We start from the raw sequence: 15,614 nt of genomic DNA, 5'->3' as shown, positions 1-15,614 counted from the left end.
ACCCGATGTAACCAATCAACCAATAACACGTAAGCGAATATCCTTCCCACTACTTGTTTTGCAGGTAAATCTATGAAGATTATTCGACGCACTACCTGTTGTGTACAGCCACGATCCTTGTATTCAGAGTCTGCTGTGTACTATGGAGGCGTTCCAATAGAGGAGTGCCACATATCATTATGAAGATTCGACCGTTGGTACCTTTTCATATAAAAAGATTCTTAAGGACAACGAAAGAACTGCCAGAACTAGAACAGAGAGCGAACAAGCCGGAATTACAGAGAGAGAATTCAATCGATCATTTTGATATCCAGATCACTGAAATTGTTAGCTGCTTTCTTGCTTTACTGTTTGTTAATCAAGAGAGAGTTAGAATCAAAAGCATCCTTTAGCTGAGTGATATTCTTAATCTTGTAAGTTGAACAGAGTGTGTTCTGTTCAACAGTGAGCTAAGTGTGTGCAAACTTTATTTGATTCAAATCATATTATAGATCCTTCCGGTGGTTGGAAGAAGGGTTGACGTAGGAGAGTTTTCTCCGAACATCCATAAACAAACTGTTGTGTTGTTTATTTATGTCATCTTCTCATTCTTCATCACAAGCTTCAAACCTAAGTAAACATTTCCGCACTAGATTCTGTTTCAAGTGTTTACAAGGGTTTGCGTAGAATAGAAAGTGAATCAAATCCCTAACAAGATTTCTTTCAAACCGTTTTTCATAAGCCTTCATCAATCGCCAGACCCCCGTCTCTATTGTTAAAGCCGATCCTATCAGAGTTTTTTTTAAAACTCTCGGTAAATTCTGTCGGTAAAGGTCCATTTTTTACTAGTGATTTCTCACATAGGTATTTTTGTATTTGAGGACTTTAGTTTAAGAGGGAGTTTATATTACATTGTTGTTCTATGACTTTAAAGTATTTGTGTATACATTTATATTTTTTGATTATGATAATGTTTAAAGATATTTTTTACAATAATGTTAAAAGTTTGATCTCACTTAAGTAGGACCAACTGAAAAATTGACATGAAAAGATCACCGTGCATGGAATTTTCATTCCCCACATTCATGATATGATTTGTCAATTAATTGTATTGATTTTTGTGATCATTGTTGAGTCTAGTTGTGATTAAATACAACGACGAGCTCTTTGGTCATATATTGATATAATTAATTGATAAGATTGTTAATAAAACATATGATTGAGATGACAAAAAACTTTGGGCGGTTGTCATATTTATTTTTGTAATACGTGATCTAGTGTAAGATTGTTGGAATATATGGGTCACTATTATAATTAATAATTGTGCAAATGTCATCTTTTAAATAAGGCAAAATAATGTGATCTAATGTGAAATGAAGTTGATAGGCTTATGGGTGTATTTGTCATGAATATAAAGTAAGGATACCTAAGTGAAAATTTTTAATTTTATGAAAGGGCTAAATTAGAAATGTTCAAACTAAAATAATTAACATTATGGTTATTTTGTAACTGTATGGTCCCCACTCAAAGGTACGATCAATTTCCTTTTTGCGTGCCCATCAATAGAGAGAAACTAATTTAACGTACTCATCAATTGGAAAATCCATCTAATTTCAAAAGGAAGAGAAGATTAAAGAATCTTTCAATTCTAAAGAAATAGAAGATGAGTAAGGTACGCTTATGCTAATCGTAGTTTTAATTTCTAAAATAGTTTATTAGGATTTAATTTAGATAAATTCTAAATGTAAGTATGAAAATTTGACATACACCAATTTATAATAATATTAATAAATTTAAAATAATATTTTGAATTTTTAAATTCAAAATAATCAAGGGGAGGTTAAAACTAAATTAGGATTAATTATTGTGATAATTAAACCATAATTAGAAAAAGTAATTAAAATAAAATCAAAAATTATTTGAGGTTAAAATATTGTATTTATTTTACCGAAATTAAACCCTAAAAGGTATTGAAATACTTTAATTGTGATTTTAATCATAAATTATGTATAATTTATGATTTAAAACAATTAAATAAATACCCAAAAAATAAAATAAATGAACATAATTTTTATTATGTTGTTAAAAGTATTTTTGTGTATTAATTTGGTAAAGAAAAATGCAAGAAAATATTAAAAATTCAATTTTAAATAATCCTTATATTAAAAATAAAAATTGTTAATCTAGTGTGGCCAAAAATAGAGAACTTCATTGTAGCTAGAATTATATCCATCGGATCAGCGCTGAATTTTCATCTAGCGCCTAGGAAGGAGCCACGCATCCGGTTGTAACAAGGAAGCGTGCACCCGGGTCCACACTAAATCAAATAACGGGATGCTAACTCCTGTTAGCCCAGACTCCCAAATTTTAAACGGAATGCCTGGCCATGGACGGAACGCCAACGACACGTTTATTTAAACAAAACGACGTTGTTTTGTTCTCCTTCTCCGTTGAGAATTCGTGAACACCATAGGCCCGCGCTCGAAGTCGGCGATCCTTCCAGAAGCCTTATCTATGCCATTACTCAACCATATCCCTCCAATCTTTCACCAACGAGCACGTCTCTCCCTCGCCTTCAATTCCCTGAGGATCAGAAGTCAAAACCCACCCTAGAAATAGGCTGATAAGGATAAAAGAGAAACGAAGAAGAAAAGTTTCAGAAGCCAAATTCAATATGAATTCAACTTCAATAACCAATCTAACTCGGGAATAAATAATCTATATGTGTTTTTATTTCAATGCATCAAACATAATCCAAATATTACAGCGAATTCAAAGAATTTCTAAGAACTCCGACGACTAATATTTTGAAGAAATTGTTGCGGCGATTTAAACTTTGATTTAAGGCTTGGAAAAACTTTCTACAGATCATTGGAGTGTTCTCCAATCGCTAGTAAGCTCCCATACCTATTGTAATTCAAGTTAGGATTCAAAATTAGATTTTTCCAAGTTCGATGGAGGTTATATTATTTAGGGCTCAATTTCATGATTTCTATAGTTGAAATCAATCCATAGATGTTTTATAAGCTTTCCATTGAAAGAGATTTCATCAATTCAACCTCAATCAAAAAATCCAAATTTGATTTGAAAATCTAGAAATTTTGAATTTGGTGTTCTTGAGATTTTCAGCATTAATTTTGATTGAAATAGTTGCATAACATGTTTATAAACATGTTAGAAAATTTTCAGATCATAAAACAAACATTCCGATCATGTTTGATCCAACTGATTTTTTTTGAAAAAAAGTTTGAATTTTAGTTTTAAAAGTTGTTACAAAACATGATTAATGTTCTTGTTTTAGTCATGTTGTTGTAAACATCATTTCAAAGCTGTTGGAGCAAGAATTAGTCAATGAGATGGCCTAAATCAAAAGTTCCCAAATTTTGACCTAAAAAACCATTTTGAAAAATCAATTGTTGTAGAGTTCTATTGATCGGGTTTATGGTTATCGATTATGATTCTGTTACGGTCTAAAATCAAGGCCTCGACCTTAGAATAAATTCCAGTAACCTTTCTCGGCACCCGGTCTCAGTTTTATGGTGCACATGGGCCAGATTTCTGTTTTGTTGTATTAATATTTTGTTTTGTTTTGCTTTCCTTTTCTATTTTGCAACCGATTTCTGTTATTTTCTAGTATTGTTGTAACCGAATATTATGGGCAAGACATCACTTATATAAGGCTGGTCTTTCTTCCCCAAGGACCCATGAATGGAATAATGAAGATATGAACTTCGACCCCGTTCGTTTATTATTATTTACTATGGACTGTTTGGTGTAGACCAATATTATTTTCTCTTCGCGCCCTTGGTTATTCTATCCCTCCCCCCAAATTCTCTATCAAAACCTTCCGTTGCCCTTTGATTGTAGAATTTCCACCGGTCTTAGAGATCAAGAACTTGATTCTTGAACCCAAACACAACTTACGAAACAAGTCGTAACAATCTTGGTATCAGAGCAAGACGATCCTCAAATCAAAGAAACCCGATAGCAACAAAGATGGATGATCTTAAGACCCTACTCGAAGGGCTGACCCAACAATATGCCTCCATGAATACTGCCCTGCAGCAACACATGACCGAACAGGCTGCCATGCATGCGGCCCTTAAACAACAGATGGCCGAACTGAGCAATAATATGGACAGAAGGTATGCTGCTGGAAAAACCTTGACAGCCATTGAAAAAGGTGCGTTAAATAATGGCCAAGATTCCCGCACCCGACCCTATGATATTGCTTCTTGCTACCTTCCTCCAACCCGGCTCACAAATGTTAATATTCCTGAATTTGATGGGACTGATTTGGAGGGCTGGCTCTTATTTGCCGAGCAATTCTTTAAGGTGAGCAAGACGAATAATACCACAAAGCTAGACATTGTCCGCACTCACTTCTCAAGAGAGGCAAGAATGTGGCATGAATCATATTTATGTAATCGCAACCAAAAGGTAGCATTGACGTGGGATGCATTCAAGAGGGATCTCGTGCTGCGATTCGGTCGTAGGCCCTTGTACAGCGCCAAGCCGCCGCTACTGCCCAAACCATGCATTGTTAACACGGTCTGGCCGAGCACAAACCGGACGACCGATCCCAAGGAAGACCGGCGCTATACTTGCAATGAAAAATGGGAGCCCAATCATAGGTGCAAATCCAGATTTTTCATGGCCCCGACTAATCAGCAAGAAGTCCAAGAACTCGTTCAAGAACCTGTCCAAGAATCTGGTTTATATGACCCACCTTTGCTGCTTGAGACAAGGGATGAACGTGTCATTATTTTGCACACTTTCACGGTCCAGCAGGGTACCCCACGGTCGCGGGTCAACATAATGCAAGGAAAGAAGCTAGAAAAGACCTTGGGAAATCATAATGTTGCTGTCACAGTACAAATAAAGAGAAAAAACGAATGCCAAAGTGTTTCACTTGTTTTGGAAGACATTCCAAAAAATTTTCAACAAATAATCAAAGGGCTCAACCAACAACCCAACAACCGACTACCAGCCAGGAAGGTAGTTAGAAAACATGGTTATGTTGTTGCGCATGTGTTGCTGGTCTGGATAAAGGACTAGGGTTGGTTATTTGAAGACATTCTATAGTATGCCCGGAAGAAAAATGGCCCTTTGCTGCACCTGGCGTGTTGGGCCGAAGGAAGGAATGGTTGTGGAGCATGAAGACCGAGTGCTTCTAAGAAATGTGGTCCTAGACTCCGACACTTGTTGGACTTGCTGAAGTCCGACCGAATTCTTTGAAATATTGAGCATGCGCATTAGAGGCTCGGCAGACTCGGCAGACCACGGTCTTTTTCGTCGAGGGCGACGAATTTTGAAGGGAGAGATATTGTTACGGTCTAAAATCAAGGCCTTGACCCTAGAATAAATTCCAGCAACCTTTCTCGGCACCCGGTCTCGGTCCTATGGTGCACATGGGCCAGATTTCTGTTTTGTTGTATTAATATTTTGTTTTTGCTTTCCTTTTTCTATTTTTTACAACCGAATTCTGTTATTTTCTAGTATTGTTCTAACCGAATATTATGGGGCAAGACATCACCTATATAAGGCTGGTCTTTCTTCCCCAAGGACCCATGAATGGAATAATGAAGATATGAACTTCGACCCCGTTCGTCTATTATTATTTACTATGGACTGTTTGGTGTAGACCAACAATATTTTCTCTTCGTACCCTTGGTTCTTCTATCCCCCCCCAAATTGTCTATCAAAACCTTCCGCTGCCCTTTGATTGTAGAATTTTCACCGGTCTTAGAGATCAAGAACTTGATTCTTGAACCCAAAACACAACTTACGAAACAAGTCATAACAGATTCCTACATCCATATGAGTTGTTAGCAACTTACAAATTATGTTTTCATGATCTATATCAAAACTTACAAACCTACAATCTTCATACCAAATGAAGAACACTCGGTCCTCTTGGATCGAGTCCTGTAAGACCGAGGACCGAGAAGTAGGACTGAGAATCCTCGGTCTTGACCGAGACTAGGGACCGAGAATATTGGATTAGGACCGAGACTAAGGGCTAGTGTTCTTGAGTTTGGACCGAGTCTTAGGGCCGGTGTTCTTGAGCATTGACCGAAAAATCCAACTAAGGATTCTCACTTATGATCGAGAGGTCTGACCTGGGACTAAGACTCCCAGGTCCCATGACCGAGAAATCTAGATCTGAGACTGAGACTCACAGACCTAGGATCGAACAATCTAAGTTCAGGATCGAGCCTCCCAAACCCTAGGGCCGAACCCTCTAATCCTCTAAGTGATTATCCCGAGTCCCTATCTAGACCACCCTCGGTCTAGACCGAGCCCATCCGGTCCTAAACTAATAAAAACGGACCCAAGCCCTAAGAATATTTTGACTAAGAACCTGTTTAGAATTTATTTTTAAATTCTAAAACTTTTCTGATATTTTTCAAGTCTTGTACTCAATCTTATATAAACACAATCGCATATATACAATTCTAAATAATTGTGTACAATTATTTACGTAATTTATACTTATCTTTGTTTAGGATCCCATGAATACTAATTAAAGAAAATAAATATTATAAATAAATCTTTTGATAGTCAGATTATAAAAAATAAAGCGGTTTTCAACGGGCGTGGAGGAAATAACACGAAAGTCCTTTCCCGAGCGTAACCAAATAATGAACCCCTTATGGAAACTCTGGTATAATGTATGTACATTTTACTGATTTTTCTAAAATCATTTGGCGACTCTGTTTTTAAATAAATAATTTTTTTCTTAAATTAATTAAGTTTGATTATATTAAACTTAGTTTAAATAAAATTATTATTTGGTTCTAACAAATCCCCATATTATTAAATTTGAATAAAATTAATTATTTTTACATAGTTAATTTCAAAAAGTAGTCAGGTGCTGTCAAAATATTTAAAAATAATCTTTTTTATTTAAAAAAAGATGCCTAAAACGCAAACCAAGGTTGAAACGAATCGAATTTCGAGTCATCCCGGATTCCCGTATTGTCATGTGTCATCCGACACGTGCTAACTGTGGGAGGGAAATCCCGAGGGTTACACTAACAAAAGCATGATTTAATTTAAATTTCTTTTTGATCTGCTTAATTGTTTTACTACCCAAATCAACAAATATTTTACAATTTCGTTATTCACGATTTTTTTTTAAAACAAATTAAGGAAAAGAGAAAAATCATCACAATACTGAAACGATAAACATTTTTCTTTTGCATATGATTTCAATGAAAGACATAGGCGATGACCTTGAATAATGTATAGTGTTTTGAATTATTTTCACACTTCGCAGAGTCGCCACATCCCAACCATAAATATTAACACAAAGGAAATTAGATATTTTATTACTGGAATACAACTAGAAAAATATTTTGGAGCCTCTGGAGAGAGTTTTGGACAAAATATAGGTGTTTACCTAGTTTTTCTTAATTAAATGTGCAACCAATCATTTCATGAAGTCAAGCTTTTTCCTTGAAACAATGTATATGGCCCAATTATTAATGGTAGGTGTTATATCAACTTGTGTCATAACCCTATAATGTTATAATATAATTTTTGTTCAATCTCGTTGATAATAATATTATCTCTACAGTTTTAACGTAGTCAAGTATATCATGGAGAATCAAGATAAATCTTTGTCTTTTCTTATTGTTTTCGTAATCTTTTGCAATTCGTTCTAACTAAAACCAATCCAACGTTTATAACACCAACCGGTATATATATCTTTACACTTGACCTTATCAACATAAAAAAATATTGTTACAAAATCTTGTAAAAAGTATGAAGAAATTAGAACATTATCAAACACCCGCTCGACAAAGAACAATAATATTAATGATTTCTTCAAATAAGTTTCATTTAACAAGGCTTTCCAGGCCTGCAACCTAGTGGTCCTGCAAATCTTGTTAATCTAGTTACAAACGAACCTGGCTTTGCATTCATCATCCCATTTTTATTCCTAATTGATACTGATGACGACAGTCGTGGACCTGATTGAACGAAGAAGGCTCCGTTCAACATTAAGTCTCCTTCTGATACCCATTGCCATTTCTTCCAATCAACATCATCTGAGTAAACCCTCTTTGTCACCTTCACCACGTCCAACAAAAAAATACAGTTGAAATTGAAATCAAAACTATAATAGAAACATATGAAAGTATTTGTAATATGTAGTGAGCAAGATGGAGTTGGATCAAAAACTGTGTTGTTAGTAGTTAGTCTTGTAGTTTAATGTAGCTAGAACAGGAAGAGTGGACTAGAAGTACCATTAAAAGAAATCAAAGTTCTTTTAGCTATGATGAATAAAATGAGCAATGGGAAGAGTTTTTTTTATCAATAATGTAAGAAGGTATGCTCTATTTTCACACTCATGTGTTTTTATGTTTGTAATTGTTTGAGATATGTAACACTAAGGTAATTCAAATGAAAGAGTAGGTGCATAAGAGACAATACTATTATATGTTTACTATCACTTAAAATGCTTTAAGTTGAAGTGGACGTAATGAATCTGGAGTTGTGTCGGTTTCAAAAATTTAAAAACAAAAATTTGGGATATGCTTGTGTTTATGTTTATTGTTGTGTTTTTGAGTTTGAACTCCAGCCTCTGTAAATAAATAAAAATATAGTTGTTACATTAATTTAATAAGAATTTATTTTGAGATAATTTGTTATTTTTTATGGATGATTGATTGGGATTGTGGGACTCTATGTCTTGTTGGTTTTTGTGTGGCTCTACATGATTTTGAGCTTGATTTGGGCTTTTGATTTCAAGATTTAGTACATATGCATTTTTCATTCTAATCACACTAAAATTGTCTTTTACTTGAAGATGTAAGTAATAATGAGTTGTTTTTTTAAAAAAATATTTATATTTGGTGCAAGTTAAGATCACACATTATTTATGTAGTGGATTTTGTATTATCTTTAAAAACTATAAATGCAATGAGATGTGTTCTCTTACCTCTTTGGCCCCAATGTCCATAGGTGCAATAAAGCGGTTCCCTTGGCTAATGATGGTGGGGGCATTGCTGCCCCCGATGGCATACATTATCCAATGGGTGTAGTCATTGTTGACAACATGAGTGAAACCGTATCTGCACCGTGGCATCCTTTGTACTAACCCTTTTCCGAAATGGTTGAATGCCATTGTCACTTGCATGAGCTTATCTATTGTATGATCAGGACTTGCACCAAATAGAAAAGACTGCACAAACCATTTAGAAACACAAAATTATCATTTTGTCAAAAATCAAAAAAAAAAATTATTTGGACAAATATTTTGATAATTGAATTACTTCGTTGTGCTGGTTGAAATGGCTATTGGAAATGGTGATTGCGGTAGACCCCATGATGGCATCGATTAGACCGTCCGCACATTTTGACATTGAAACGTGATCGATCCATACGTTTGACGATCCAAAGATTGAAATGCCATCACCGTCGCTTTTCGTTCTTATACCAAAATGATGAATAGAATCTATAATCAATCCACCTTGTCCGGGATGGATATTATGAATGTGAAGCCCATGGATAATAACATTTTGAATAAATTGGATGGTAAATCCCGCACCATTAGCAATATGAACATTTGCTCCTCTTGCATCGATCGTCTTGTGGCTGGTCATTATGAGCTCTTGTTGGAGTCTAATGGTCATGGATCTGGCGAAGATAATCCAAAGGGGACCATCTTGAACTACAGCATGACGAATGGTTCCTGGTATTGGGTTCAATAGGTGGTTATCCGAAGGATTCGTTACAACATATAATTTTCCACCTTTTCCTCCAGTTGTGTGACGCCCGAACCCTTGGGCACACCCTGCAAGTCGCTGTCTGTCTGTCGCCCAATTTGATCGGCATCGCCAACAACGATCAATTGGATTGGTAGCCATACATGCCCCTCTAACTCTCTTGAGACTCCTCCTTGTGTCATTCTGGCCCCATAGAACCCTTCATTCACACAAAAAAAAAATTTCAAATTTGAATATATATTAGATAAGAAATAGAATGAGCAATAAATGTTTTGTGTTTGGTAGCTAGTGATATTCTACTTTATAAATTACAATGTTATGTGAGTTTTGTTTTTAATTATTCTTGAGTTTTTGTGAATTCATAACTAATGACATGTAATGCCATGCTTTGTACTGAATTCTTGATTGATTTATATATATCAATCATGTATGATCTCTCCTTAAAAAAGATCAATTAAAAGGTTATTTCTTTTCAAAAGATAAAATAAAACTTTGGAAGAAGATGAAGCTTTTAAGCTGTAGATAAAATTCAAAATAAGTAATGAGTATACCTCCTTATAACAACTCAAATGTATGAATATATACTTATTTTCACATTCATATATTTTATATTTGTGTATATTTGGGATGTGATTGTTTATGTTTGAATATTTGTTTGGTAGTAGATAATTCTATCCCACTAATTGTTTTAGTATTTGGATTGCAATAGATGTATGAGCTATTATTGTGATTGTAAATGAACTATAAAATTTATTTTAGAAGAATAATTATATTTATTTTTATAAGAACACAAAATATCTTACTCGCCAACTTGCTCATTGAAGTTATCGGTGACACCCAAAGGATTAGTAGTATAACTATTCACCGCCACTTTATGGGCTTCTAACGACTTTTGTCGCCAATACGCATCATCGGCTTCTTTGGTTTGGGCATATGAGATACACGATAAAACGTTCAAAGCAAGAAGAAATATAAGAATTGGAATTTGCTTAATCTTTGTCATTTTGAAGGTAATTGATAATAGAATGTCTTTTCTTCTTCTTCTTTTTTCGGATTTGCTACAAATGGTCTCTCAATTTGACGACTGTATAACAAACGAATCACTACATGAAAGTGATCCGCTTGTTCATTATTCAACATTTTTTGTGAAATATTAAGACAATTGGAATTTATATTTAAAAGTTGTTAACAAAATCTCCAGGAATTGTATTTCTAGTATGTGTACCAAATTGTGCAAGAAAAATGAATGGAGGAAAAGGTTGAAAACCAGTCTTATAGTTTGAAAGCCAACCATTGTAAGCTAAAAATAGATTTTTGTTTTTTTCTTTCATTAGTCATCATTCATTGACCAACAATAAATACAAAATCAAAATATTTTGATTCCTAAATTGAAGCTAAATCTCAACCAAATAACATACAAAGTATAAAATACTTTTTCCTTTTTTTTTAAAGAAAGATGCAACGTACCGATTTTATTAATTTAACAAGAATGACAATTAAGATTAAACAAGAACCCAAATAAATTGATAAAATAAATGCCATGACTTTGTTTTGTAATATGTTAGATTATGTTATATTAATTGATATTCTATTATTATTATATATGATTAAATGGGTCGGAGATACGGCCCATTAGGTTATAAAATGTTCATGTATATATATACTCTACACAAACCCTATTTATGGTTAAGAATGAAATTATATTTGACATGGTATCAGATCCTATCTAAATATTAAATCCTACCCAATATTTTGTCAAATTACCGCCGATATGTCAAACAATGATGATATTTCTGGCTCAGTAGCTTGCGACGTTGCTGCAGCAAGCGGTGTTCGGTGGAACTGCTAGTTCGGTTCGTACAAGCACGGCTGGTGGAAGCCAGCCTCCGAAGGACTCAATTTTTTTAGCAGTACTGATTTGCCCGGTCTCGTTATTACTCCTATTATTTTGAAGGATAATAATTATGCTGAGTGGTCAAAATCGTTTTGTTTATCTTTGGTGGCTCGTCGTAAGATGAGTTTTTTTAAATGATACTGTGGTGAAACACCATTGATCCTAAGTTGCGTGGTGAGATTCCTTACTGTGATGAGGTGGACGCTTTATGGAGTCTACTTGAGGAGCGTTATGCTGTTTTGAATGGAACCCATCAGAACTCTTTTCTTCGTGAATTGTCTTCCTGTAACCAGTTTGCGACGATGTCCATCTTTTCTTACTTTGGGGCATTACAATGCCTATGGGAGGAGCAAGCTGACACAGTTGTAGAGTTTACGTGATACAGAGCATTATCATTAGTTTTTTTTTTTGGGGGGGGGGGTTGAGCTCTGAGTATTCTGTTACTCGTTTTGCTTTATTGGTACAGAAACCCCCACTCACGTTGAACAGTGCTTATCAGACGCTTCGTAAGCTGAGTATGCCCGTAATGCTGATCAAAAGGTCGTCTCGCATTAACTCTTTGCTTTATCTTCTCGTCCTTCTAATGTGGTTGATAAATCAAAGTTGGTGTGTTCTCACTATAAGAAACCGGGACATGATGTTGCTGACTATTTTGATAAGCATGGGTTTCCGGAGTGGTTTCTTGAGCGACATCGTAAAGGGCGAGGTGGTGATCCCAGGCGTAGAGGCGCGATGGTTGGAGGTGCCTCGACTGGAAGTGCGTAGGCTAGACGTGCACAGGCTAGAGGTGCGCAGGCTGCTACCACGGTTCCGAGTTTCGTTGGAGACTTTGGCGCGGGTTCAACTGGTACGCAGGGTTTGGTGGCGCAACCCCCTTCACCCCAACATGGTTCATTCCCTATTCCTGGTTTAACTCCCACTCAATGGCAGAATCTCCTTCGCCTAGCTGGTAACGATGGTTCTTGCACTGATCGTTTGAGTGGTAAGTATCATTTATCTTGGATTATTGATTCAGGGGCTACCTTACATGCCACTAGGTCCAAGACTATTTAGTTTATTGCTTTGTGGGGACGGAGTGTCCCATTTCTCTACCCGATGGTAGCATTGTTACTGCTCATATACGGGGTTCTGTGTACTTATCTCCTGAGATTACTCTGAAAAATATTTTATTTGTCCTATCTTTGACTTGTAACTTGATTTCTGTTACTCAGTTGATTGGTATCATGGCGATATCTCATTCTCATCTGATTTATGTACTTTTTAGGACCGTAGTACCAGGAAGGTGATTGGAGCAGGTGAACGAAGGGGGGTCTCTACTACTGGTGTAGTGTTCCGGCGTCACTTTTTGTCTGCTCAACTGAGAATCTGGGGATTTGACATAGTAGGATGGGGAATCCTTCAGATAGTGTACTGCAGCATTTACCTGGTGTTAGTGTTACTCATTGTTCTCCTAGTGTTACTCCTTGTGATATCTATCATCAGCCAAACAATCTAGGAGTGTTTTTTATGACAGTGATTCATATGCTATGATTATTTTGATTTAGTACACTATGACCTTTGGGGTCCTTATGCTGTTCTCTCCTCTAATGGAGCACGTTATTTTCTTACTTTGGATGATGATTTTAGTCGAGTTATGTGGGTAGTTCTTTTATCTGCTAAAACTGAAGTTTTCATTGTGTTTATAAAGTTTATTGCTATGGTCAAAAGACAATTTGGAGTTGATATTAGACATGTACGAACTGATAATGGAACATAATTTAATTGTTTGAAATCTTATTTTTCTAAGGCTAGTGTATTATTTCAAACTTCTTGTGTGCATACTCAACAAAATGGTAGAGTAGAGAGGAAACATCGATATATCTTGAATGTTGCACGGGCTATCATGTTTCAGAGTTCTATTCCTATTGAGTATTGGTGGGAATGTGTTCTTACTGCATGCTACTTGATAAATAGGACTCCTTCTCATGTTTTGGGCTTTCGTACTCATTATAAGGTGTTATATGGTACCGCTCCCACTCTATCTAACGTGCGTGTTTTGGGTTGCCTCTATTATGCTTTTAATTTACACTCTCGTCGTGACAAGTTTGCTAGTCGTAGTCGTAAGTGTGTGTGTTTTGGGTTATCCCCTTGATAAGAAGGGGTGGAAGTTATTGGATTGGGAAACTAATGAGGTTTTTGTGTCTCGTGATGTTGTTTTCTATGAAAATGAGTTTCCTTTTGCCCTTGTGGATTGTCCTATCTCTGTTCCTTCCATTAGTGTTGTGGAGGAGGCACCAGACCAGGTTTCGGTAGGAGAGTTCATGGCATCTGATGAACTAGAGAGGGCTTTGGGCGAAGAGGCTGGTGCGCAGGATTCAGTGAAGGAGACTAATGCACAGGACTCTACTAAGGAGCCTGGTTCGCTGGTTGTACAGCAGGCGAGCGAGTCTAGTATTGAACAGCCGTAGTCGAGCATCAAGAAGCCACAGTTGGGCAGATGTATGAGGACTCAGACTTCTTCTTCTTGGTTGACTGATTATATTACCCCCCTTCGACATCATTCATCTGGCTCCGACCCTTCTTTAGGTACTCGGTATCCTCTTTCACTTCATTTAAGTTATGATTTATTCTTTTTGAGAGTTGATCCTAAATCTTACAGATAGGTCTCTCGTAATCCTGGATGACGCGCAACCATGTAGAGTGAGATACGAGCCTTGGAGGACAATGGAACGTGGAGTTTGGAGGATTTACCTCAAGGGAAGAAGGAATTGGGCAGTCGCTGGGTCTACAAGATCAAGCATAATTCTGTTGGGTCAATTAAGTGCTTGAAGGAACGTTTGGTTGTCTTTGGCAACCATCAGCTTGAGGGTATTGACTACTATGAGACCTTTGCTCCAGTTGTCAAAATAAGTACTATTAAGGCTTTCCTTGCAGTTGCTTCTATTCGGAATTGGCAATTGCACCAGATAGATGTGCATAATGCCTTTCTCCATGGTGATCTGACAGAGGAAGTATACATGCGCCTACCACCAGGTTCTGAGTTCGGTCATACCAACAAAGTGTGTCACATGCGTAAGTCTCTCTATGGATTGAAACAGGTGCTCGTTGTTGGTTTGCCAAACTGACTACTACCTTGCTTTCTTATGGTTTTTTCGGTCTCGTTCGGATCATTCTCTGTTTTCCTTTGTGAGCAGTGATGTTGTCTTACATGTCTTGATATATGTGGATGACATGATAGTATCAGGGAGTAATTTGGGGACACTAGAGGTCTTCAAGCAATATTTATCATCATGTTTTCATATGAAGGACTTGGGGGATCGAAAGTACTTTCTGGGAGTTAAGGTTGCCAGGAGTGCTGAGGGCATTTCTTTGTGTCAACGAAAATACGTTCTAGATATTATTTTCGAGTGTGGGTTTCTGGGTGCTAAGCCTGCTGGTTTTCCTATGGAGCAGAATCATAAGTTCGGGGAGTTAGTGAGTGCGCAGATGGAGGATCCGGAGAGCTATCGACGGTTGGTGGGGAGATTGATATATTTGTCTTTCACAAGACTTGATATAACTTACTCTGTAAATATATTATCTTAGTTTATGCATGACCCATTACAGGATCACTATCAGGAAGCATTACGGGTTGTGAGATATCTGAAGAATGCCCTAGGACAGGGTATACTCTTGAGGAGTGATTGTGATCTTCGGTTATCTAGATGGTGCGATTCGGACTGGGCATCCTTTCTTAAGTCTAGCAGATTGGTTACTTGGTGGATGATGTTTTTTGGCTCTTCTCTCGTGTTCTGAAAGTCCAAGAAACAACCAACTGTGGCCTTATCTTCTACTAAGGTTGAGTATCGATCTTTAGCATCTTTGATTTGTGAGTTGAAGTGGCTACAAGGGGTCATGGTGTTCCTTGAAGTACCTCAATCGGGTATGCATGTGTACTCAGACAGCCAATCAGCTCTTTATATGACTCAGAATCCAGTGTTTCATGAGCGTAGCAAGCACATTGAAGTGAATTTAAATTTCATACG

The 15,614-nt window shown here is 36.5% G+C and overlaps 1 protein-coding gene across 1 annotated transcript; it reads right to left on the bottom strand.

Annotated features, from left to right (window-relative positions):
- Positions 1-7,827: 7,827 nt before the first annotated feature.
- Positions 7,828-10,719, bottom strand: LOC124913352 (pectate lyase-like). The gene is made up of 4 exons (XM_047453943.1): positions 10,520-10,719; positions 9,264-9,915; positions 8,930-9,172; positions 7,828-8,058 (listed from the first exon to the last, which is right to left on the bottom strand). The coding sequence occupies exons 1-4, from the start codon at positions 10,717-10,719 to the stop codon at positions 7,828-7,830; spliced, it is 1,326 nt and encodes a 441-aa protein (XP_047309899.1).
- Positions 10,720-15,614: the final 4,895 nt, after the last annotated feature.

This window comes from Impatiens glandulifera, chromosome 8 (assembly GCF_907164915.1).
Source record: "Impatiens glandulifera chromosome 8, dImpGla2.1, whole genome shotgun sequence".
Taxonomy (NCBI): Eukaryota; Viridiplantae; Streptophyta; class Magnoliopsida; order Ericales; family Balsaminaceae; genus Impatiens; species Impatiens glandulifera.
This window is presented reverse-complemented; position numbering and strand designations above follow the sequence as displayed.

What these genes read in the sequence shown, in the direction of transcription:
- LOC124913352 (XM_047453943.1), bottom strand. Translation starts at nt 10,719, where the DNA reads ATGACAAAGATTAAGCAAATTCCAATTCTTATATTTCTTCTTGCTTTG. An exon ending in TTCAATGAGCAAGTTGGCGA is followed by an intron (nt 9,916 to 10,519) that starts GTAAGATATTTT and finishes GTGTGAATGAAG; the next exon opens with GGTTCTATGGGGCCAGAATG. An exon ending in ATTTCAACCAGCACAACGAA is followed by an intron (nt 9,173 to 9,263) that starts GTAATTCAATTA and finishes TGGTTTGTGCAG; the next exon opens with TCTTTTCTATTTGGTGCAAG.